Here is a 25,396-nt window from a genome sequence, read left to right as displayed (position 1 = left end):
ATGTTTCAATCAATATACCTATCAATCAACCAAATCAAGATAAACTGGCTAAAATCAAATGATGTAGGCCTACATCTAAATAACATTAATATTGTGTCTGTGGATGTGGGATGCAGACAAGATTCTGACCTTGGTTGCTCGTCTTTGCTCTGTTGGTAAGGGTGCTTTGGGTGGAGCCTAGCGTGTTCCCTTCAGACTCTGTCTCGGTGTCACTGCTGCTGCCTGAGTATGTGCACACTCTCGGGGCTCTGTCCTGTTCAGGAAAGAGAGGGACATCAGAACAGAATGAGAAGATAGATAGATATCCCTTTAAAGACTAGTTCAACGGAGTCAGATTAACTTGTGGATACCATGTTTATGTCTCAGCATCCAGTATGAAGGAAGTTTGTAGTTTTGCAAGCAAATGCTAATTAGCGTTAGCACAATGACTGGCCGCCTATGGCACACTAGCTGTTAGGCGTCTAGTCATTGTGCTAACGCTAGTTAGCAATTGCTGCCTTAAATGGATACTTTGGGATTTTGGCAATGAGGCCCTAGATCTACCAGCATGCCATCAGATACCCATAGACTTCCAGTCATTGCGCCAATGCTAGTTAGCATTGACTCGCGAAACTACCTCTTAACTTCATTGATACTGGACGCAGATACATAAAAATGGTACCCACGAGTTCATCTGACTCTGGGGACGTAGATGAAATCCCTTTAATATCACTGTATCCTCAACAGATTACGGAGATACTCTTTCATAATGATAATGCTTCTTGGAGATGTGAAATTGTATAGGGATTGTACGGAAGCCACAATCACAGATGATAATGCGTCTTACGTGATACACAGAAACACAACCACTAGACATTTGAAGTACTGTAGATTTTTCAGTTTAGCAGTTCTCTTATTGCTGCTATTATTCTGTCAGAGGATAATTGAACTACGTCCCTCTACTACTAGCAACATTTACTGTATTTCATGCAAAATAAGGAATCAATGCTATTATATGCTACTATGCTATTGCAGTCTATTTTGATGCCAAAACACCACCCCTTTGACATAGGCCTAATAGTGCTGGGGAAGTTCCTTACAGTGGGTGAGTTTAGATCCTTAGTGTTCCTCTTCTTCTCCACTTGTTCCTCGTGGGCCTCCGTAGTGACTGTGTGGCTGGTGCTGCATAACTCTATCTGACTCAGTCGCTTCCTTCTGATGACATCTATCATTCAAAAGTAAAGAGAAACAAATCATGAGACACAGACAACAACCAAACCCACACACTCACACCAGGAAGAGAGCCTACGCATTGCGTACATAGAGGGCGGAAAAGTAAAAAATGTCAAAGCTATTAGGTCCCGGAGTTTCAGTAAGACTCATGGCTACATCCCAAATAGCTCCCTATTCCCTTTATAGTGCACTACGCAGTAGTGGGGACCATGGCCGTAGGCTACCATTTGGGACGCATCCATAGCTAACGCTATGCCAATATAGTTGTTAACCTGTGAAAGCACACCATGTACAACACGAGCATTATGCTACAATTTCTTTAATTGTAAGGAGAGTTTGGCATTTCATCTATTAATAGTCAATGGCATCCTCCCTACGGAGGCTACATCGCTACATCTCTGACTTGAAGCAGCCCCGAAATACCAGCTTCAAACTGTCACTCCCAATGACAAAGCATCCAATGATAGTCACAGATGAGTCCGTGTGAATTTTAATGACTACCTACCCCTTCCTTCACACTTGTTTTCTCTATACAACTTCCTACCTTCTCCTGACAATATAATTAACTGGGCCTCGTTGGCGGCGGCGCCGCGGGAACATCAGCAGAATAATTTGTACCGCGCCGAGGACAAAATAGTTCTTTCATCTTCTTGACTACCTGTGAGGGAATCCGTGGTGGAGATTAGGCTCCTTCTCTATTCCTTATAATGACAGCTGTTGGTCATGCCTACCTTAACCGCAGTACCGAGGTCACACAGATAGACACTAATTCCCTGACTGCATAAATCCCTAGGCGTGATCACGGAGATCACTCATCCCTATACGAGTACATTGTTAGTGTTACTTCCCTCAGCCCATATGATCCCGATCTCCCTCCCTCCCACCCACCGTCATGATGTTGTGTTGCTGCGGTAAATGAACAGGCAGAAGGTGGTTTATGATCTATGTCGCTAATTGTCGCTATTGAGTTTGCGTGTCTAATTGTATTAGCGACTATCCTTGGGATATGGTCTGTGGGTCGTATTATCCGGAGGGTTTTGTGAAGGTGGGTGGGGGATGCAGGGTCCTTTGTTAAGCAGAGTTACGGAATATCACTCAGAATACCAAATAGGCTTGTCCATCTAGTCCAGCATTCAAAATGCATAGGAGACTGATTAACAAAGGTAGAAGGTTTTCCTTTTCACTGAATAGCTTCAAGTGGAGAATGGATCCTCTGTTGAGATTGAGAGGGTGGAACATGTATAGTGAATTCTTGAGGGCTACTTAAGGTTCATAATGATGTGAATTGAAGTAAAACACTGCCACCCTCATTGCACAATCAAATTGAGCCAGCGAGAATCTGAATTTTATTCTCTCTCATTTTATACACAGTTTATAGATGGGTTAACACCAAATTGGGTTTCATGATAGTGGCCAAACATCCTCCGAGCCTGCTCAGCCATTCTAGCTTTTATATGCAGCTGTGAATCATTGGTTTACCTAACATAAACCATTGGCATGAAACAGAGACAACACAGAGCCTGTAACAGTGGTTGTGTCCCGATCATCGACTTTTCTCCCTGAAGTGTGCACTTCACATGATGGGAATGTACTGGTATAAGAGCAATGGTGTGGACATTGTCAATACTTATGGCTTCTTAATACATAAAGGAGAGTGTGGAAGTGCAAGCTTTGGGAGAAGGGTATAGAATGGAGACGTAACGGGGATGTTGATATGAGGTGAACCCCCAGTCTTACCTGAGGTGGATGGTCTGGGGAGGCGGCTCAGGGCTTCCTGTCCACAACCTCTTCCAGTAACTGTAGAGTCAGACAGGGAGTGGCTCAGGGCACTGGTGGGTGGTGCATGTGGGTGGGTCTCAGACAGGGACGGCACTTTCACATGGGATGGGGAATGAGCAGCAGAGGCCGAGAGGAGGTCCTGGTCAGGATCAGTGGGACTGTGAATGCTCGCCATCATCCGGTCGGGGCTGGACTCAGATCTAGGAATGTGGCGCCCGTTGACCCGTGTGACGGAGTCAGGGAGGGGGAAGGTGCCAATCCCGCTGTCCAGGGTTCTCATTTGGCAGCTGGAGCCTGGGGGGGTGGGGGACAGGAGAAGCAGCGTGTGATGATGGGGTTGGGGGCGGGGAGGGGGGGAGCAATGGAAAAGAAGGAAGAGCCACACGGATTGGATTCACAAGCAACGGAAGGGGTTATGGGTAAAAAGGGCATCTTGGGGTAGGTTCAATAAGATAGGAGAACGAATGGAGGCAAAAGCAAGAGATACAGGAGCATTACTTCACGTACGGAGCACCTGGGTACAATCCAAAGCCAAATCATTATGAGAAACTGTAGAAATATAATGCAGGAAAAAGGTCTGAACTTTTCGTATTACTTTGTCCAGTAATACGTGTGATACGATCTGTTGTGTGTGTAATTCATCAGGTTTATTCCTATAAGTGGTTATCAGCCCTCTATGATCAAATCTGTATCACTTCTTCATAAAATTAATAAAGGTATCTGACTAATCTTGAAAAGGATCTAAAATGAACGGCCGCTTGTAACTCCTAGGTCTCTCTGCGTTCCCAATCTAATTTCACCCATTTGGAACCCAGCGTGACTTTAGAGTGCCAATTTATTAGTGATTTTTCTCCCTACCTCCTGTATCAGCATTATGTTGATTTACACACATTCGCCGAACTTGATATGTTCCACACTGCGGCAGTAATCTAAGGACATTGTAGCAACAGATGGACAGCATTTAAAATACACAGTTTTGCAAAGCCTCCGTCTCCGAGCGAGACAGATGGATGGCTGTTCGACATGATCCAATTCCATGTAACTGTGAATGATGTTGGCTAATCATTCGGTGCTCATTACTTAATTGCAACAATTTGGGTAAAAAAAAGAAAGATAATGTTGAACTAGTTCTAACATTAATTCAGTTTAAAGACAAAAGTGGGGGAAAGGTCAGATGGCTGATATGACTGCAACTTTGACAATGTTCTATTTTCATAGAAAAAATGAAAATGTTGCATTGCAAAAGTAGAACATATTAATCTAGCGTTATATACATTATAGACTAGTTGAGGATGGATAAACCTTGGAAATGATTGATCCTTTCGAGTGAGCAGTTGTTTTGGAAGATATTTTCCCCCATAGAACAATCTGTATGTTCTGATTTCTTTCTTGCCTTTTATGGACAACCATGGGACCTATTTTTTAGAGTTGGGTTGATTTCTGCTAGCTCTGCCCTTAACCTTGGCTCTTGGTCTTGTAACGCCCAGACCATAAACATCCACTTCTTCTATATGCCCTAACACATCCCTCCATCGTTGTCATTCAGTCTCTGGATGTTCAACCCAAACTTCTAGAAAAGAATGGATAAATGGATGGATGATTGAATTAATGAATTCATTAATTATATATTAGCCGTTTCCCCTGAAGGGGTTCAAGGCATGTAAGAGGTAGCCCTCATAACTTCCATGGATATGCTTTAGTACAATAACCCATAAACATAGGGCTCGCACAATATCATCGCCAACCAGCTGCATCAAACCCTCATAATTAAAACCAAAGCTCTTTTATCAGAGGCAATGCGCTGCTGTTGTAAAATACATGATTAACCTAATAAAGCAATATTTTCCTGTCCCATCTAAATTTGCAACCAGACATTCAATTAAACCAACAGTGCATCAAAACAAGAATTAATTCAATTATGCATCAGAAACGTCCCACTGGATGACTGGGAGTAAACACAGTCAACTTAATCATGCTATTAGTACACAGTTAGAGTCATATTGTAGGTATACGTGTCTTCTTCTGCCTCTCTTGCACCTCCTACTCTGCAGTAATGTTGTAGCTGAGGTGGTTAAAAACCACCTCGATAGACAGATGGCCTGTTATGTTGCTTAGATAAATCTGCAATGAGTCATCGCGGGGTGGTTGTGGCAAGCCCCTAAAACAGCAGCTGATCAATTACTACAGAGTTCTGCATTATGCATCAAGTGTAAACCAGTTCAGAATGTCTCACATTCTTGATCCTATATTCAAGGAAGAAGACAGAGAAGATAAAGAGGGAGACAGAGAAAGGGAAATAAAAGAGAAAGAGAGAAAGGAAAGAGAAAGAGGGAGACATCCATGCCTCACAAAGCTTAATAATCAAAGGAGTTGATTTGGCAGTTGTTTTCAATATGCCGTTTGCACTCACACTATAACAAGGTCTAACATGGACCTAGAAGCCAGTTCCACTGCTTTTCTTTCAATCCTCCTTTCAAATCGGGGACTGGTTTAGACCTGGGATACCAGGTTTGTGCATATTAATTATCAGGTAGAACAGAAAACCAGCACCACTCCGGACCTCGTAGGGTATGATTTTAATGACCTTAGGGTAATACTATCTAAAATCATAGGAAAAAGTATCAGAGAGGGTCTGAAATTGTGTTTACTGTGATCCCAATCACTTCTATATTAAACCTCCTGGTGATAGAGAGCAAACTCTGCAGACCTAATGACATGTCATGATGAGGACTCATCATAACATGTCATCACCCAGACATTAAACACCATCACAACTGCATGGGAATTACAACCAGAGGTCATGACTATTGTCACATGACCAAGACCTCAAACCATTTAAATTCAGTCCAATGTCAAAACTTGAGCTGTTTATTATCTATTATCTATGCGCAGTCACTTTACCTCTACCTACATGTACATATTATCTCAATTACTTTGACTAACCTGTAACCCAGCACATTGACTCGGTACTGGTCCCGTTGTATATAGCCTCGTTATTGTTATTTTATTGTTGCTCTTGAATTTTTTTAATATCGTTTTTAAAATAAATATTTCATTTTTCTGAAAACTGCGTTGTTGGTGAAGGGTTTGTAAGTAAGCATTTCACCGTAAAGTCTACACCTGTTGTATTCGGCGCATGTGACAAATAAAACTTGATTTGATTTGATTTTAACCATGACAAAGCCACACCTCATCGCCTCATGAGTCCATCCGCATCCTTTTCTAGTTTTAATCCCTGCTACAATATCACATTATGTCAAAAATAAAATACAATTTTGTTTCTAGTTTCTTGTGTTCAGAGAAAATAAGTAATTGAGGTCAGGCAAATGTGTGACATATTCTACCCATAAAAGCCCAGGGTAAAATGATATGCTAGGCTGGACTTCAGGACCTATAAGTGGACTCTGCTTAAATCTTTATGAGACCGTTAATTCATACTGAGGGGAGGTTGGATAGATGTGCTTAGCTGGCAGAATTAAATATGCCATTCAGTTAATTAGAATACAGAAACGATTAACAATCTTATTTTTGGCTCTGTTCCACAATATGGGGCTTAGTTGAATCAGGAAAATGTTCATACATCCCGGACATTTTCTCAGGTCAAAACAATTTCTCACAATATTTGTGTTGTCGACCCCATCAATACAGAGGCTAGCATATAAAAATGACTTTGAGCCAAAGAGAGCAGCTTTTATAAGTATTGGTATGTAGGCCTATTGTTTTCCATGTTTGATGTCAATTATGTCCAAAATAACCTGCAGGTCTAGGTCCATCCTTTAGAATTCCTCTTGATTTAGATAGTCATTGTGATAGTCAGCATAAAATAGTTATTGGAATATTGCGTACCAGCAGCCATATCATCTGTGCAGACCTAGTATGTGCATGGAAATAAATAAACAAAATGAAGCAACAGAGATCATAATCCTGTGTGAAAATAAGGACAAACTTCAAATCTAAAGAAAAGACCACGATAATTCAAGTCGAGGCGTCACGAAGACCTTTTGCACTGGTTGTACCTGACTGTGTTGCTCCTCTAAATGTTCACACAATGCCAAAGCCACATCAAACTAAGTGAGAGAAGACCCCATTCATGAAAGGACAACAGTCATCATCTCTTCAAAGATAGGCAGTTAATGTGCCACTCAGGCCAAAACATTCCACCAGAGCGATAGGCACCTAGCATTATACAACTCTAATAAACATTGATTGCTCTGTCCTAGTCCCATTCCTTAAGAATGCCTTCCACCTGCCAATGAATGACAAACTGCCCAGCGTGTAAAGATCGCCTTGTCATTGAAATAGTAAGTGGGTGTTGTTGCATATAATTTTCCTATCACACATTGTACGCTACCAAAGCTCTCAGAACAGCAGCTGCCCTGACAACCCCCGATGTCTTAGCCACGTAAATAATAATGTGCGCTAGCAACGCTAAAAGGATTTTTGAACGCCGGACACAGTAACCATTTTGTTGATGACCTCAAAATGCAGTGGGAGAGTGGCGTGATAATAAAGAGTCACTCTGCCAGTGACAAGACGAATCAGTCCTGCGAAGATGCAGGAAATATTTTTATAGGCTCTAAGCTTACAGTTTTTCTCTGGTATGAGAAAGTGTTACATATGCAAGTCCCACATGCATTTGCCATTAGGTGATGAATGGCAACAGCTATTTCTGTATACTACAAAAGCCTAAAATAAGAGACCGTTTGTATAATCTATTACAGAAATACTTTACACAGAGAGCAAAAGTTGGAGATGTATTGCTGGTGACTACTGAAAATGTCTATGTTGAAAAATGTATTTTAATGTTGCTTATTAGCACAAAAATTTTATATGTTTTCAGACGATAGCTCAAAGTACAGTAGGCCCATTGCTACAGTAAAACCTTACCTATCATGTGGTCCTGACATGAAGTCTCAGGGGTGGGGTCCTCCTCATTCTCTCCATGCAAGCTGATCTTCTGTGTCACAATGCTGGTCTGGTGGAAAAAAATGAAGGATGAAATGCATTTAACTTTACTTGAGTTCTCAAAACATACACTACCGGTCAAAAGTTTTAGAACACCTACTCATTCAAGGGTTTTTCTTTATTTGTACTATTTTCTACATTGTAGAATAATAGTGAAGACATCAAAACTATGAAATAACACATATGGAATCATCTAGTAACCAAAAAGTGTTAAACAAATCAAAATATTTTTTATATTTGAGATTCTTCAAAGTAGCCACCTTTGCCTTGATGACAGCTTTGCACACTCTTGGCATTCTCTGAATGAGTAGGTGTTCTGAAGCTTTTGACCGGTAGTGTATAATATCAAGTTCTAAATCATGTTTATGAGTAATTTGTTTAGGCATAATGACAGAACATTGAAATAAAGTGTTATTAAATGTGCCTCACAACATCATCAACAGATGGTATGTTATTTGTCGGAAAAATGGTTGGGGAGACCGGGGAACAAAGTAACACTTTTAGGCTTTTGCTTATTGAAAATATTATTTGATTTAGATTATATAATATTGTTATACAAACAACATGCATATCTCAACTACTATTACACACTGTAACTACGTTTCTAGAACATACCAGCCGTTTACAATCCAACCAAAAGTGGCAGGAGTGAAATGTTACAATTGACCCAGTATGTGGGGTTAAATGTAACAGGGAAAGGGGAAAGGGGGATACCTAGTCAGTTGTCCAACTGAATGTATTTAACTGAAATGTGCCTTCCGCATTTAACCCAACCCCTCTGAATCAGAGAGGTGCGGGGGGCTGCCTTAATCGACATCCACGAAAAAACGAAAAAACAAAAAATGATTGATGAATTTAGGCATTTAGAGACACCACCGAAGCATTAGCACATTGTACAACAGCTTTCTAAGTGGTTTCTAATTTGAGTTATTAAGCTCTTACAACTGACCCCGTGTTACATTTTTTCCCAGTCTCCCTTACATCATTGTAATGTGCATCGCATTGTATTCATAATTGCTTTGCTGCTTGTGTGTGTATTCAATCTTTTGTATTGTGGCCTTAACATTCCTTGAATACCATCTGCACAGATAATAACAGAACAAACTGCTAGTTCAAGGACATGTCTGGTATGATTCATAAACCACAAACAAGCAAAGTACACTTTTCTACAACGTGACAATACTTTATATACTTCTACGAAGCCAGACATGCAAAATAACAAACGCAGCTAAGCTAACACAGATGCAATAGCTGGCATATTCAGATAGAACATTATTGATTGATATATATTCTGTTTCCCTTTAGCGCTTAAACAAAACAATAGTGGAAGGCGATTCCTCAATTCTTTAAGCGATGACTCGAAACAGAATCGACAAACACCTTAGATTTACAGAAGTTACTATTACATTTTCAGAGCCTCTTTCATAATAGGTAGTTCTGTCAGGGGATGCAACAAGGTAATTGATCTAATATGGAGGTGGGCTAACAGCGTGTGATGTTGAAAAAGTGTTCTCCGAAGGTATAAAGGGGATTTGCAGGTCATAAACACTTATTTTCTTCTGTTGTATTTCTGTAGAGGGGAGATGGAGATGAAGCTACAAGGGTAGTATTAAATAGGCCTTTGTTGAATTGAGTGTCTGCGATAAGAGCCTCCTCATCGCTATCAAAGTTCCCGATCAGCTGGATTGAATTTCCTGCATATTGCGTGTGGACTCTTTTTTTCTTTCTCACCCTCCCTTCCTTGCTCTCTCTCTCTCTCTGTCCCTGACAAAGAACAAATAATATCTTTTACAAGGTCAGAATTACGTGGCACTCTGAGTCTTACAAAAACAATTTTTTTCTATGCAAAGCTTAGTATGTGGTTTAACATTGGTAGCATATCTCCCAAGATGAAGCACTTTAGTGTGCGCTCATATTTGTATATGTGTGAAGGTTGGCGGAATTTGCAGGTGTGTACACAAACTAGACATACGACATGGAAAAAGTTATGGCAACAGTAAATTATATGGAGTATACGTACAATCCAATAAGCAACTGACCAGCATGAGAGCATGGAGGAAGTGGATACTGAGGTGAGAGGAAATAGTGAGAAAATGGTGAGATTATACGGAAAGATGGACAGATAATAGAGAGAGAGAGAGCGAGAGAGAGGGGGCAGTCGAGTGAGAGACCCATGCAATATCCTGGAAGCCGAGCAACGTTTCATTACAGGACCCCTTGCTCACTTACAGCTGTATCGGAGCAGATCTCCAAATCTCCCGTCATATCGCTGTTTCTCTTGGGGATGGAGATGCCAGGGAGAGATTCAGCGATGGGGTCGCCCTTCCTCACACTCCTGTATAGGAAACATGATTTGATACATTTTCTGTCTGTCTGCTTAACTGATTTCATATGAACCGTGCAGGTGGAAAGAGATCCCGGGTGATAAATTCCACTGTTCTCACTCAATACGGCCTCCATATACGCAACATGTAAAGTGTTGGTCCCAAATTTCATGAGCTGAAAAATAATTCCCAGAAATGTTACATATGCATACCAGCTTACTTCTATCCAATTTTATGAACAAATTTGTTTACATCCCTGTTAGTGAGCATTTCTCCTTTTCAAAGCTAATTCATCCACCTGACAGGTGTGGCATATCAAGAAGTTGATAAAACAGCATGATCATTACACAAGTGTTGGGGACAATAAAAGGCCACTCTGTGCAGTTTTGTCACACAACACAATTCCACAGATGTCTCATGTTTCGAAGGAGCATGCAATTGGCATGCTGACTGCAGGAATGTCCACCAGAGCTGTTGCCAGAGAATTGAACGTTCATTTCTCTACCATAAGCCGGCTAGAATGTCATTATAGATAAACTAATTCTGATTGGCTGGGCCTGGCTCCCCAGTGCCCCACCCAGTCATGTGAAATCCATTGATCAGGGTTTAATTCATTAATTTAAATTGACTGATTTCCTTATATGAACTGTAACTCAGTAAAATAGTTGAAATTGTTGCATGTTGCGTTTATCTTTTTGTTGAGTATAGCTATCCCCCTACCGTAGGATCTGAAATAACCTTTTTTCTAAACTGCTCTTCCCGACTCCAGTCTCATTGAGTGATAAATGTTTGTAACTACTCTTGATAAAAATCTGTCAGCTGAGATTTTAGGTATTATATCAATTTATGGGAGGAGGGGTAATTCTATACTCTTCCAGCCAAGATAGCTCAGGGCTGAGTGTCTCTAGATTCCAGGCTAGGAAGTGCTAATGTTCACTCAAGTAGAACCATAACTCAAAGAGACAGCTGGTGTTGCTGTTGTTGAGCTGTGTGTGTTTTTGTCTCTTTAGATGCATGCATAATGTAGCAAGACTTGTGTTTTACAGCAGCAGGAACACTGGGAGAAATGCTAAAACGACAATCCGCAATCATTTCAGCATCACAGGAGACAAGTTATCTAATGAGTGTTCTTTTTCCTGATCAAATCACTGTAATTTTTACCTATGACTAATTATGCAAATGTACTTGAAATATTTGACAAATCACATTTTATGAAAGTTGCTATGGTAATACCAACCTTCCAAGAAGCTCTTTCATGAACTGGTCTTTCCCAATGTAGGTTGTAGAACACTGGATCTGATTGGCTATTTGTCCCATCTGAATATTGCAATGATCCATGATCGAGCTCAGCTTGTTCTCCGACAGCGTCAGCTCTGGACTCTTTTCGAACTGGCTGTCGATTTTCTTCTTGTCCTTCTTTTTGTCCGATTTCATCTGTTTGCCTCCTAGCACAGATCCGATCTTCAGCTCTTTTTTCTCATCTTTCTCTTTCGGGGAGGTGGCGTCTGATTTCTTTCCATTCAAGGCTGGCAGCTTGCTTTTACGCAGGCCGAACCAGTTGGCCAGAGACGGGCCGGTCTTCTGCTTGGTCTCCGATGCTATTACCTTCTCTTGACCCTGACCTTTCTGGATATTCTCCTCGATCCCCATCATGACCTTCTCCTCGATGGTGCAGACTGTGGGGCTCATTGGTTGCTCTCCGTCATCGATTGCCCTTTGGGAACAGCCTGCCTGGACTTTGACGCTCTTCGTGTGGTCTAGTTTGCCGGGGCTGAGTACTTTCCCACCCTTTGTTGTGGTCTCCGGACTATAGACAGGAGAGGCCGGTGACTCAAATGGAGGATGAGATGCGTCCTTCTTGGGATTTCGGGAGTTCTTCAAGCCGATCCGGTCGGCGAGGGGTAAGCTACGCACTTCTTTTTGAGGTGGAGCCGTGACACTCTCCCCCTTTGTGGTGCTCCGTGGCCCTTCACCGGTGAATCCCGATTTGGAGGCTCTCTCCGGAAGACCCTGGTGGCTGTTTGAGCCTGTCATACCTCCGTAGTGGCTCAGCCTGTGGCTGGGGCAACGGACTGGACTTTCCCCAGATCCGCTATTGGGTTTAATTTGTAAGCCCTCAACAAACGAGTTCTGCCTTGTTAACGAGTTCCCCCTCTCTCCAGAGTTGGTGATGATCTGGGTTCGAATCTTCACATGTCCGTCCAACACGCTGATGTTGGGTTTTTCCATGTAGTGGGTGCTGAAACTCTGGCTGCGCGCTTTTGCCCCATTCATCCCCAGGACAGGCTTTAGGTGAGGTTTGGTCGTGACAGATATAGACCTCTTGAACAGTCTACTGTCACATTCCAACTTGTCACCAACCCCCTGCTCTGCCAACTCAGAGGTGTGTGCCTCCTCTTCCTGAATGATGCACTGGACCTCACCCTTAGTCTCTATGATGGAAGTCATGGCTAATGAATCAACATACACTGCCTGAAAACTGTCACACGGGATGAAAGCATTTGAAGTCACAGTCTCTTTGGAGACCGAGTTGATGTGTTCCTTCTCTTGCTTTCCTGGTATCGTGGTGGAGCCTTTCAGCAGTGAAGGGGGCGATTTCACAAAAGCTTTGAAGCCCATAGGAATGCGTGTCTTTGACGCTTTTTCAGTGGAATTTTGAGTGCTAGTTCCAGAGACGGGTGGGTTTGCTACAGCCTGGGGAGGTTGGGTCATACTACTGTGAGGTTCTGTTGGACACTGAGGGTGGCCCTGCAGAGTTACAGGAAAACTACTAGAGGTCTTATACGACATAGAATGTCTATTGTCATTGGTACCTTTCTTACTTGTAAATGTGCTTTGAAGCGAAGAGCCACGTTGAGAGTTGTATGAGGGAGGAGGAACATTCTTTGAGCTTTTAGGCGTGTTTTCAGGGTGATCAGGCACATGCCCTGAGGCTGAGGAGGGGAGGTAGAGTTTTGTGGGGACCCGTTTCGAAGTGCCTTTAGAGGGGGTCTCATTTGAAGCAGGATGCTGCTGGCTCGATTTATCCAACAGTTTCTGAGGTGCGATTGCAGTACCGTAGCCTGCGTCCAGGTCTATGGTATCTTGGCCCTTGTAGGGGGGTGGTGGTAATAAATGTTGCATATTTGGTACAGGTGGGGGGTGGTAACTCGGGGGTGGCCCCCTCACAGTTGTAAGAGTGGATGGTTGAGCCCCTGGTTTAAGTGCTTGAGGTGACCCATCGTAGTTTGGTCTGATAAGTAAGGAGGTGGTGCGGCCAGGGGGCGGGGGAGGAGACGGGGACCTGAGTTCAGTTTTGCTGCTGGCTTCACAGTGTCTGTCTCTGGTAGGCTGTTCCCTGTAGTCCACGTGGTCCAAATGCCTTCTTAGGAGGTGTGGGGAGCCGGTTGGAACACTAGATGAGGAGCCCTTTGTCCAGTCATTCCTGCCAGGAAGCTTGTTGATCACTGCCTTTGGGCTTGTAGTGCAGCCTGGAGCTTTGATGAACCTGGACATCTTGACCGGAGGAGAAGAAGGGGACTTTGACTCCTGAGCTGTGAATCCGGAGGTTGGTCCACTGTTGCTTGTTTCTGTGGTGAAGCCCTTAGAAACCTTCAGTGGAGATCCTTTCCCCCGGCTGCTGGGGATCTTTGAGCTGATGGCCTTGGGGCTGGTGGAAGCATTGTTCATGGGAGGGACAGAGTGTCCTTTGTTGGATCGATTGGAAGGTGGCTTTATCAATTTCCGCAGTGGAGTGACGTGCATTTGCAGCCTCTCTGGGCTTCCCTCCCTGCTATTGCTGCCGTTGTTGCCTACTTTGTGACGAATGGGCCTATCATGAGGCGACAGTGCTGCATACTCAGCAACCCCATTTTCCTTCCTCCCAGGAATCTCTTTCCGAGCCCCAGCACCAAAAGAGGACTGCTGAGCACTGAGTTCAATGGGCTGTCCGTCTGCATCGAATATAGCCATGATACTCTCCTCAGACTGGGTTTTAGCCCCCGTGTGTTCCTTGATTAGGCTGAAAGGCCTCGGCCTTCCGTCAGCAGACTGAGTTCGGCCAGGTTCCCTTCTCAAGCATTGTACGGGAAGCAGTTTGTCAGAATCTCTTGAGAGCCTCTTGATGTCCTTCTGCAGTTGCTCAGCTGTCCGGCTAACAGGCAGCCGGTGGTCACTGACCTCAGAGTGCAGATCCTCAGGGTCGGTGTCTGAGAGGTGGAGGGGGCATTCAGCCTCTGTGGGGCTGATGTCAAAGTGCAACAGGGAGGGGTTTAGAACAGCCGAGGTACGCCCCCCGGAGAGGAAATTGTTGATGAAGCTTTTGAGTTTTTCTGGCCGCTCCTTGGAGTTATAGCCGGGCGGGTGCGTCATACCCATGCTGCAGTTACTATCCCCTACTACGCCACTGTCCTGCAGCCCGTCCCAGCTACACACACTGTCCGAGACGCTGTGCGACAGCTTCCTGAAGTACATCCAGCCTCCGTCCTTACTGGGGACGCAGTCTCGTCTGCAGTACGCCGAATGTAGCGATTCGTCGTCCGCATCATCAGAGTCGTACACAAACTTTTTGCCCCCCACCCCTGAGATAGTGGTCCTTCCCACATAAGTGGGCTTGGAGATTCCCTTGCTCCCACTCTTAATCCCCAGAGAGTAGATACCCTCATTAGAGTTCATGCAGTCCTTGTCACCCGACTTGGAGACCCAGGAGGATGAGGAGCCTTTTGGTTTTCTCCTCTGGAGCTTCCGCAGGCCTTCTAGGATGTGGCTCTCTTTCCTCCTCGTGGGGAGCTGCTCCTCCAGGGGGGCGCAGATGTTCCCGGGGGCCGAGGAACCCAGGCTCAACCTCTTCTCCCACGTCAGAGAGGACTGCAGGAGAAATACAGAGAGACAGAAGTCATTAGAAAACTCAGAGAGGACAGAGGGAGATTGAGAGACAGACACACAGACACATCATTCGAAAATTCAGCTAAATTGAGCTGTGCAACAGCTATCCAAGCATGAATATAAGGGTGTTCAAGCACCTGTAGTGCTACTCAGAGGATTTGTGGCCATGGCCCACTCTCATTCTAAACAACAGAGTTGGTTGTGGAGTCATATGATTAATTTGCTAAGCTGTTACTCAGTCTGCAATTTGTTTTACTTCCTTTCACATGGTCTAATGGAGATACTAAGCCCTTTGGGTTATGGCTCAAGCTACATATATAATGCTTTGATTTTAAAAAAAACTGTGTAATAACACATATGGAATTCTGTAGTAACCAAAACGGTGTTAAACAAAATATATTTATATTTATATTTGAGATTCTTCAAAGCATCCACCCTTTGCCTTGATAACAGCATTGCACACTCTTGTCATTCTCTCAACCAGCTTCATGAGGTAGTCACCTGGAATGCATTTCAATTAACAGGTGTGTCTTCTTAAAAGTTAATTTGTGGATTTCTTTCCTTCTTAATGCATTTGAGCCAATCAGATAGCCCTATTTGGTTAAATATCAAGTCCATATTATGACAAGAACAGCTCAAATAATCAAAGAGAAACGACAGTCCATCATTACTTTAAGACATGAAAGTCAGCCAATATGGAACATTTCAAGAACTTTGAAAGTTTCTTCAAGTACAGTCGCAAAAACCATCAAGCGCTATGATGAAACTGGCTCTCATGAGGACCGCCACAGGAATGGAAGACCCAGAGTTAACTCTGCTGCAGAGGATAAGTTCATTAGAGTTACCAGCTTCAAAATTGCAGCCCAAATAAATGCTACACAGAGTTCAAGTAACAGACACATCTCAACTGTTCAGAGGAGACTGTGTGAATCAGGCCTTCATGGTCGAATTGCTGCAAAGAAACCATTACTAAAGGACACCAATAATAAGAAGAGACTTGCTTGGGCCAAGAAACACGAGTAATTGACATTTAATGGGTGGACATTTGTCCTCTGGTTTAGAGTCCAAATTTGAGATTTTTGGTTTCAACCGCCATGTCTTTCTGAGACGCGGTGTGGGTGAACGGATGATCTCCGTATGTGTATATCCCACCGTAAAGCATGGAGGAGGAGGTTTTATGGTGTAGGGATGCTTTGTTGGTGACACTGTCAGTGATTTATTTAGAATTCAAGGCACACTTAACAAGCATGTCTACCTCAGCATTCTGCAGCGATACGCCATCCCATCTGGTTTGGGCTTAATGGGACTATCATTTGTTTTTCAACTGAACAATGACCCAACACACCTCCAGGCTGTGTAAGGGCTATTTTACCAAGAAGGAGAGGGATTGAGTGCTGCATCAGATGACCTGGCCTCCACAATCCCCCGAACCTCAACCCAATTGAGATGGTTTGGGATGAGTCGGACCGCAGAGTGAAGGAAAAGCAGCCAATAAGTGCTCAGCATATGTGGGAACTCCTTCAAGACTACTAAAAAAGCATTGCAGGTGAAGCTCGTTGAGAGAATGCCAAGAGTGTGCAAAGCTGTCTTCAAGGCAAAGGGTGACTATATGAAGAATCTCAAATATAAAATATATTTTGATATGTTTAACACTTTTTTGGTTACTACAGGATTCCATATGTGTTATTTCACAGTTTTGATGTCTTCACTTTGTAAAAAATAGTACAAATAAAGAAAACCCTTGTATGAGTAGGTGTTCTAAAACTTTTGACCGGTAGTGTTCAGCTATGTGTTACTTAATTTTTTTTAAGCTGATTGAAACCCCACATTGATAAAGTTCATAAATGAGAGCGACAGAGACAAAGACAAATAGACAGAGACCGACACACACACAGAGACAGAGTGAGGAGAGGTTGGTCTGGTCATCGCACCATTTTCCCAAAGGAGCGTCCTTCATTCCAGGTGTAGGAGCCACTGGAGTATTCACTGCAGGCGCTAGACAGGGACAGCTCGCTGCTGCTACAGCTGCTGCGTGGGTAGACTGGCGCTTGCACCGTCAGACTCAGCTGGCTGAGACACTTGGCCACAGGAAGTCCCGCCTTTCCGTTCAGTTGGACATCCTGCAGGATGGATTCCAAAGACACCATTAGTCATGATTTAGTGCCACATACATTAACGAGTCTGGATAAAGGGGATTAAGGTGGAGAAGGAAGAGACAATTATGAGAGATGCAGGAAAACACTACAAAAACACTGATTAACAAGCCTTATTTCAGCTTCTCAGTCTAGAAGCTATAGAGTTGGGTCTGGACCCACACAGCGTGTTATATTGTATTTTAACTGAAAGGCTTTCCCCATCACTCTCCAGTGTTTATGTCTTGAATGTCTTCAAATCTAGTCTGGGACACAGACACATGGCTGATGCCAGGGGAGGAGCATGATTTGGGTTAGTAGCTAGGGGTGACAGCTGATGGGCTCCAGTGAAAGCCAATTACCCAGGGAGATAAGGGAACAGCTGGAGGACAGGTGGCAGGGGTGAACAGGGGTGAGCGGGTTGGCGCGTGTCACAGAGAGCTTCACAGGGTCATTTGAGATGGTAATGATGTCAGAAGGTAAGAATATGGCCGGGCATCTATGACTATGCAATATTGAATCACTGGTGCATTTTACAAGGCTGTCCAAACACACACCGCTTTTGTCTTTGTACATTAATGCAAAAAAAAAACTGGGTCTTTTGCATGTCTATTGAGTGTTTTAAGTTGGATTACCAGTGGCTGATATTTTATGTGTGAGACTTTCTGGGGTTTTCAGTATTCCTGTAAAGTGTTACGAAAGCTACTGCTTCGACTTTATAATTAGCCAGTGAGATGCAAATGATCAATCATACTTTCAGAGGCAATCTCCCCAACAGATGTTTCCAACAGATCAGTCCTATTCCACAATTCTGTCCAAACAAATGTCGATTCAGAATTCTAATCAACTGTTCAGTCAGAGAGATAATAGGAAGCGAACTAATTGGCCCAGGAAATCTGTACCAATCTGTACTGCAAGTATATCACATTTGCACGGCTTCTTTTCCCAAACTCATTACCTTGTCGCAAACACATGAATACATTATCAGATTTCAACATTATTACACAATCAATTGTTCACTTTTTTTTGTTGCCACATTTCTATACTATATAGGAAGGTTTATCAGGTTGGGTCCTCAAGGAGTAAAAGGACACAAGACCAGAGTCAATTCATTTTAAGACCTTAATACATAATATATAACTTGACTAATGTTCTACACTATCCCGCAGACTCATTTTTACTGAAGACGAGCCTCAATCGATGGTCCTCTGGTAAAATGACAAGGATTTATACCTTTAAGAATGTGATACTGCCAACTCTGCTTGCCGAGAACGGCAGATCAAATCCCCAAATAGTTAGATCTGGTATTTTAATCCTCCCTAATGATTTCTCTGGGCTATACGTCAGTTCTGATGCCTGGACAATACATATGGGTGAGGCTGGGGGGGAAAAGAACATGCCATTGGTTTGTTTTCCATCAATCTTACATGAGGTGGAGAGTCAGTGTTCCTGGATAGCGGGAAGCTTTTGCTCCTCTCCGGCTCCAGGAGGAGATCAGAGGCAGACAAATCCATGATCCGAGAGTGGAGTTTCTGAAAGGACAAGAAAGCACAAGGTCTTACTGAATGTCTCTACTACATACAGAAATATATTCACTACATAGAGAAGGCATTTAACACATTCAACTGTACAGAAGAATGTGGCAATCAAACAACTATATTTTATTGCATGCTATTTTGCATTTCATGTTGGTGTTCTGTATCAATCACACCTTTCCAGTAGTAGATTAATGAATACACAATAGAAAGTCTACCATCAAACAAATAATTTTCATTCAAATATCACAACGAAAACGAAAAAAATCACATTTGAGCAGGTCGCAAAAACGCTTTGGTTCAGCCGTACTTTCCCAGGGCTTGAAAGTAAACCTCTTTCTCCCTCCACTGAGATCGTATGCAGGGCACTCTTCAATAGTCTTAGACTCAATGTCATTAATGTCATCTGTTAAGAATAATTCATGTGAATGGGAAATAATTGCATTGGGGAGCGAGGGATTCCTTTGATTTTTGTATTCATGTTCAAACACTATTTTGCGATCCATTATTTTCTTTGGTTTCCGTTCACAGGGGAGGGATACAAAACCAAATACATTTTCACATAATAATCCTCCAACCTAATTACTGCCCGGTTCCCCGTGCTCGGATCTACTTAACGGCAAACGTGCTGTAACAAAACACTCGATTTATGACACATTCCCCTCGAAAGGCAACTTTAATGCTCGTTGAGGGAGGAAATTTTCTGCTGCGCTCATATCTATTTTGATTTCTCCCTCTAGATAATGAAATACAATTGCCAGATTCCTGTACTCTGCACTAACTTTCCTTCCCGTGCTGTGTACGCCCACTCTAGATGAACATAACCGCCAGAAGGATTTCACGCTGCCGGCGTTGCAGCGATGAGAGTCACCTTGTGGAACTTTTAGTGTATAGTATATTAGCTTAAGTCCATCTATAGTCTTCCTTCAGTGTCCACAATTAATCCCAATCATTTGAAAGTTATGAAAATTATTATTTGCATGACATCATTAGTTGGAGATGCGGGCGATATCCCACAATGTTCCTTTAACATAAATGAAGTATATCTGAATAAAAAAGACAGGGAGAGAGTATACAATATGACAGGCCGAGCCTAATATATGTTTACCTCTTTTCTTACTCAGTACAACAATAGAAATGCAATTTCTACCTCACATCATCTCTGTTCTCCTACTCGGACTACCCAGATGGCTCCTTGAGTATAGAGCTACTCCTCTACTAAATCACAGAGGACACTCAGAACATGTTTATTAAACAACAGTTTCACACCTCGTAAACTCTCTGCTGCACAGCTGTGTCATTCAGGAAGCACTGATCTCAAACTCCTTGCCCAAGGCCAAAACCATAGTATCACATTATCCATTATTTCATACAAACAGCCTTCATGTTTCCACCCGTTTAAGTGCGAGATTCCGATGCAAGATTTTGCCATTCTAGAGCTTGTATATGCTATCTACCGTTGCACTGAGTAACAGGAACAGAGCTACAGTATGGAGGTGACCTTCCGAAAATAGCCTTTAGCATGAAGACACCGGCTCACTACATGAGTCCACTGATCCAACAAAGAAACAGAGAGCCAGACAATAAGTCGAAAGCTTGAAATAAAATCAGTCCCGGTGCTAGTGATCAACACACCGGCCGAGCCCTGGGGTCCCGGAGGCTTCGAGCTAACAAGCCTTCCGGCAAACGCAGTGTGAAAGCCATTTAGATAGATATACTATTGCATTGCATTTATATCTACAGTGGAAACCATATTCCTGGAAGCCATATTCCTTTTACTTGGGATGACAGCCCCTTGTAACCAGTTTTTTTTTTTAAATCTCCAAGAAAAAGATGCATTCATGATGAGAGGGATAACAATCCTAGTCCTTTGTTTCATAAACACAGCCTTGGGCATTGACAATTGCCACTTGAACATTGTGTTCAGAACATCCATGGACTACTGTCAGAGGTTCAATAGTCACAATCTCACTGAAAGCAACTAACCAAAGCCACCTGAAGACCTCCCAGGAATTTACAGGTAGGTCTCCTTCATTTCAAGGCTCAATATGTTATGTAACATTTGTGATGACTGCTGCACGAGTGTAATACACGTCATGCAATGTGAAGTGAGGCTTTAGTAGTAGAACACCAGCTAATACATGCATCTTCACCATGTGGCGTCCCTTAGGCTAAAGAAACACTTCCCAGGACATACGTCTTGGTTGACTCGACATGGAATCTCAATGCATTGCATTTGTATTGATCAAGTTTGAAAAGCTACAAAGGCTTGCTTGTGTGTGAGCCACCCGCTTGCGAAGCACAGAGAATGGATGGAAATAGTTCCAAGTGGTGCTGTTAATTGTAGATGCATTTATACGGTACTTGCAAATTAAGAGCGAATTGGTACTAGTTTAAGGGAACATGGATGTAAACTGGAGATGTGGATTAAATCACATTTAGATGACCCCTTTATCTCCCTAGAGTGCCAAATTAAGCCTCCCTCTTGTTTCTCTTTCCGTAATCTCAGCCCCATTTAGACTGAGTTTAAGGGGACACTGACTCTATCCTGCAGACCAGCTAAACGATGATAGGCTATAAATGGCAACATTCTAATGGATTAAATCATATTGATTTCCAATGGGTTTTTGTAAAAGTAATTGGTTTGTATTTTGATGTGTGTGGGTTGGTTCTTCTAACCGTGTGGGGATCTAAAATCCCATTAAGTTCCCACAAGGATGATAAAATGAGGAGAATTCTCCCTCGTGGGGACATTACCCACGTCCCAATGAGGACGAAGGTTTATTTTAAGCTTAGGGGTTAGGTTTAGGGTTAGGGTTACAACTAGGGTTAGGGGAAAATAGGATTCTGAATGGAAATACATTTTACGCCCCCATGAGGATAGAAGAAGAAAAACTGTGTTTGTGTGCGAAATTGAGTTGAAATTGCTCAACCCATCATGCAGTGCTGTATATCTGCAGCAACAGGACACAAACATTGTTTGAATTGTTTAAATGAATATACTCAATTTTGACAGTATATATTTTATTTTATTTTCATAAATGGTGACCATGTAATGCTCTCATTACATATTGTCTGGTTCTCTAGTACTGTACAGCATATTGTGTGCTATCAGGGACCTGGAGGGACATCAATACTCTCTTTCACAGCTAATAGGCTATTTGGCTATTTTCTGGAAATTCTGAACCTTGAGGTCATCTCAGTGGAATGCTCCGTATTTTATAACTTGGCCCAAGTCAATTTGGTCCAGAGCGGTCGCGATCGATGGGGATGTGGAGAAGGATTAGACGCAGTGTGCTCTCTTGTTCTCCGTCGTCAGTTAACTTATGAAATATAGAAATAATGATAGAGCTGTTTAAACTGGATTAAATGGAAATGTAGTCAGGTACTGTATATAAACAGCATGTTGAGCCTCTAATCAATTTTATTTCATCCCTTTTTTTGCACAGTTCCTGCACATTTGATGCTAAATAGTTTTCAATTAGTTTATTAGGTATAATCAAATTGTTACATAAAATATATTGTTTATTGCTTACACATTTATGCAAAGACTTCAAATGTAAGAATTAACGGTAAGTGACAGTAATTAAATGAAAAGGTTTTAAACACGATCTGCTTATTTGTAGTTCAATTTGAAAATCATATTCATATCATGTACATAACTGTGAATTAACGGAGGCAGAATATACCTACTACAGCTTGTTCTAAACCAAGTTTTTTCTTGAATACAGCTTAACTTCCCATTATGACCTAGAGTTTATATGTAGATGAGAATTCTTCCCCTGTAGCTGACTCAGTCCAGGTTGTCCTTTACAGTGGACTTAACATGCCAGATGGCGTCTCTCTCACCATAAAGCCCGTAATAGAAATGTAGTCCTCTCTGAAGCCATATCGCTCCTCTCCAGGGTATAGGCTGTCCACACAGGGGGGTGGGAGTGGTTGAGTGTCAGGAGAAGAAAAGGGGGGCTGATGTTATCGTAGGGGTGCAGGATTACACCTCCTCAGCACAGTCATCAATGATTCAGTCAATAGTGTCACAAGGCCTCCGATGGGGAGGGGTGGGGAGAGGGAGGGGGGACATAGGGGCGGACAGCTCCCCCATCTCTGTGTCTCTTAGGGCTAGCCTCACTGTACCTGACCGCGTGGAAGTGCGATCTCGCCAAGGACGGAGGTACACTGAGGGAGCTCACCTTCTCTGTTACTACCTATTACCTAATCTATGTCTGATTCTGCACTCAAGGCTTGGTCTTCCCTTAGTCAGAGGATACAGGTAACGTATAGCAGGGAATTGGCTAAGCTAAGACAAAACATGGCACTTGTACTACTCTGAGACATTATCCAGAGTAGGAATACTGTGCAGGCAGTCCAGTTAACAAAACTCCGGCAAAGGCAACCTTTTGAGGGGAACCATTGTGCAAAAGCCTATCAAAATTCAGAAGGCAAAAATGACTGAATGGTACTGCGTAGCTACTACGTCCTGCCTGAGGGGCCTGGGAAGTTTCCACGGCAACCAGGACCTACTTTTACGGATAATTGTCAACTCAATTATCACTCGCCTGTCACATTTGATAAGGCTGCATAAGTGGAAGGAGGGAATTATTATTCGCTACTTGTACACCTTACTAAACACCTGGCCGAACTGCAGCAAACAGAGCTTTGCAGCATGTGAAATGCCAAATTACATGAGGCGACAGCAGGTCAAGCATATTCCCAGTATTCCTAATCACAATCTCAATAGAGAGCAGTGATTCGTTATCAGGGAAATTCAAGATGGCCCCAGGGGCCAATAACACATTTAATTACCGACTCCCAGAACAGTAGAAATGAAATACTCTGACTGAAAGGAAATATGAATATGTCTAGCTCTACTGTCGCTAATTACTATTTGATGGTAGGTTATGGTATAAAGGTAATTCATGCAACCCCCTAACTTGCCTAGTTAAATAAAGGTTAAATAAAAATTTATTATAATCATTTTTAAAAAAACAGAAGGTTACCTGCAGCCGTTTTAGAGGGCAAAATATTAGGCTACTTCAAGAGAAATAATCCACAATAAGTAGCAAGGGAACTGATTTCAAACCCATGTTTTAATTGACTCAATCAATCATATACTCTTTCAGCACTCGTATTACTAGTCATCGTTGTCACAGCCACCTTTATAGAGAAACTAATCCCAGAAATAGAAACAAGGTTGACAACCTGAAACATATCGAGAAAACCACAACCATGAAAGAATCATGAGATTTTCAATAAAATTAATGACTGTTTGAGGAATCCATGTAAAAATACCAAAAAAATCCTCCTATAACGTATGATTTAGCTATCGCTTACACAAGTGTCAATTATTTTCTTGTTGTTTAATGTGCTGGCAGACATCGGTTCGACATAAAGTTAGACATAAATCTTTCAAATCTATCCGCCTCCTTCACAATAAAATCTCACTTCCTCACTGCTGAAAAAAATGTGTTGCTACAAATCCTCATTCCCGGCATACTCCCTCGTGAAAAGCCAGCTCTGTCCCAAATGGTACCCTATTTTCTACATAGTGCACTTCTTTTGACCAGAGCGCTATGGGTTCTGGTAAAAAGTAGTGCTCTATATAGGGAATAGGATACCATTTGGGACAGAGACAGAGGCTCCTGCTACACAAGCAAATAGATTTACGGTATATTGCTCTCTTCAATGTCTTGTTGATCACGTTGTATATTGAACACAAATGCTCTACTGAACAGACTGAATACGCTAACATTTACTCTTGTAGGATATAACCAGAACATCCATATTAGTTTATTAAATCAAAATATTATTAAATAGTTACAAATAGTGAATAAACAATTACACATTTCACTTTATTCATGCCCTGGTTAAGTTGGGACAAAAATAGTGCATCCACAGCTTTGCTCAATCTGTTGGGACGACCAAAATGCCTCCCTTCCAGTCAAAATCGTACCCTTCACTGGACAATGTGGACTGTGACTTTCAATTATCCATGTGTCAGCATAGCAGAGGGCAACTGACAGAGGGCATACTCTCTCCTGAACTTGAGGTAGATAAAGGATTGTCGTCAGCTCGCTCTTCGCAATTCTCATTTATATCCTTTCGAATTTTGTCAACACCTGAACAAATCGTGATGAGGGTCTATTGATCGAAACATTGCTTAAACGAGATCCATTAAAATGGTTTGTGGACTATTCAACAATACCAGTGTTCTGGAGGCGGTTGTTTTACAGATATTGTCAACAATAAAAAAAAGTTATTCTTCAACTATAACTTTCTTTGTTTCTGTACCTGGATGTGTTGACTTGCGTAGTACCTGGATGTGTTGACTTGCATAGTACCTGGATGTGTTGACTTGCATAGTACCTGGATGTGTTGACTTGCATAGTACCTGCACTCAGCTCTCCCCTGAGCTCCTCTCATCCATCCTTTCTGAGCCACATGTTCTCATTAAGACCAGTAGGAGTCTCATTATCCGTCTGTGCCCTCTATAGGCTCCCTGTACCCCCATCCCCCTGAGCTCCCTCTCACACCCCACATCTCCCTCCTTTACACTGTGGCAGTCTGAGAGCCTCCGCCCACCACTCTG

General features: G+C 42.6%; 1 protein-coding gene across 6 annotated transcripts in view; it reads right to left on the bottom strand.

The window, feature by feature from the left end:
• Nucleotides 1–25,396, bottom strand: part of LOC129859633 (nck-associated protein 5-like) — a 157,551-nt gene that overhangs the window by 12,170 nt on the left and 119,985 nt on the right. For 5 of the 6 annotated variants that reach the window (XM_055929666.1, XM_055929667.1, XM_055929665.1 and 2 more), the window contains 8 exons: nucleotides 18,703–18,807; nucleotides 17,075–17,263; nucleotides 11,518–15,125; nucleotides 10,186–10,291; nucleotides 7,879–7,966; nucleotides 2,950–3,285; nucleotides 1,080–1,204; nucleotides 130–253 (listed from right to left, as the gene is read on the bottom strand). In XM_055929666.1, coding sequence (XP_055785641.1) covers nucleotides 130–253; nucleotides 1,080–1,204; nucleotides 2,950–3,285; nucleotides 7,879–7,966; nucleotides 10,186–10,291; nucleotides 11,518–15,125; nucleotides 17,075–17,263; nucleotides 18,703–18,807 — 4,681 coding nt within the window. The other variant, XM_055929671.1, reaches the window with a different exon arrangement.

The sequence above is a fragment of the Salvelinus fontinalis genome, chromosome 7 (assembly GCF_029448725.1).
Source record: "Salvelinus fontinalis isolate EN_2023a chromosome 7, ASM2944872v1, whole genome shotgun sequence".
In the NCBI taxonomy this organism is placed as follows: domain Eukaryota; kingdom Metazoa; phylum Chordata; class Actinopteri; order Salmoniformes; family Salmonidae; genus Salvelinus; species Salvelinus fontinalis.
The sequence above is the reverse complement of the archived record's forward strand: the minus strand, read 5'-3'. Positions and strand labels throughout refer to the sequence as shown.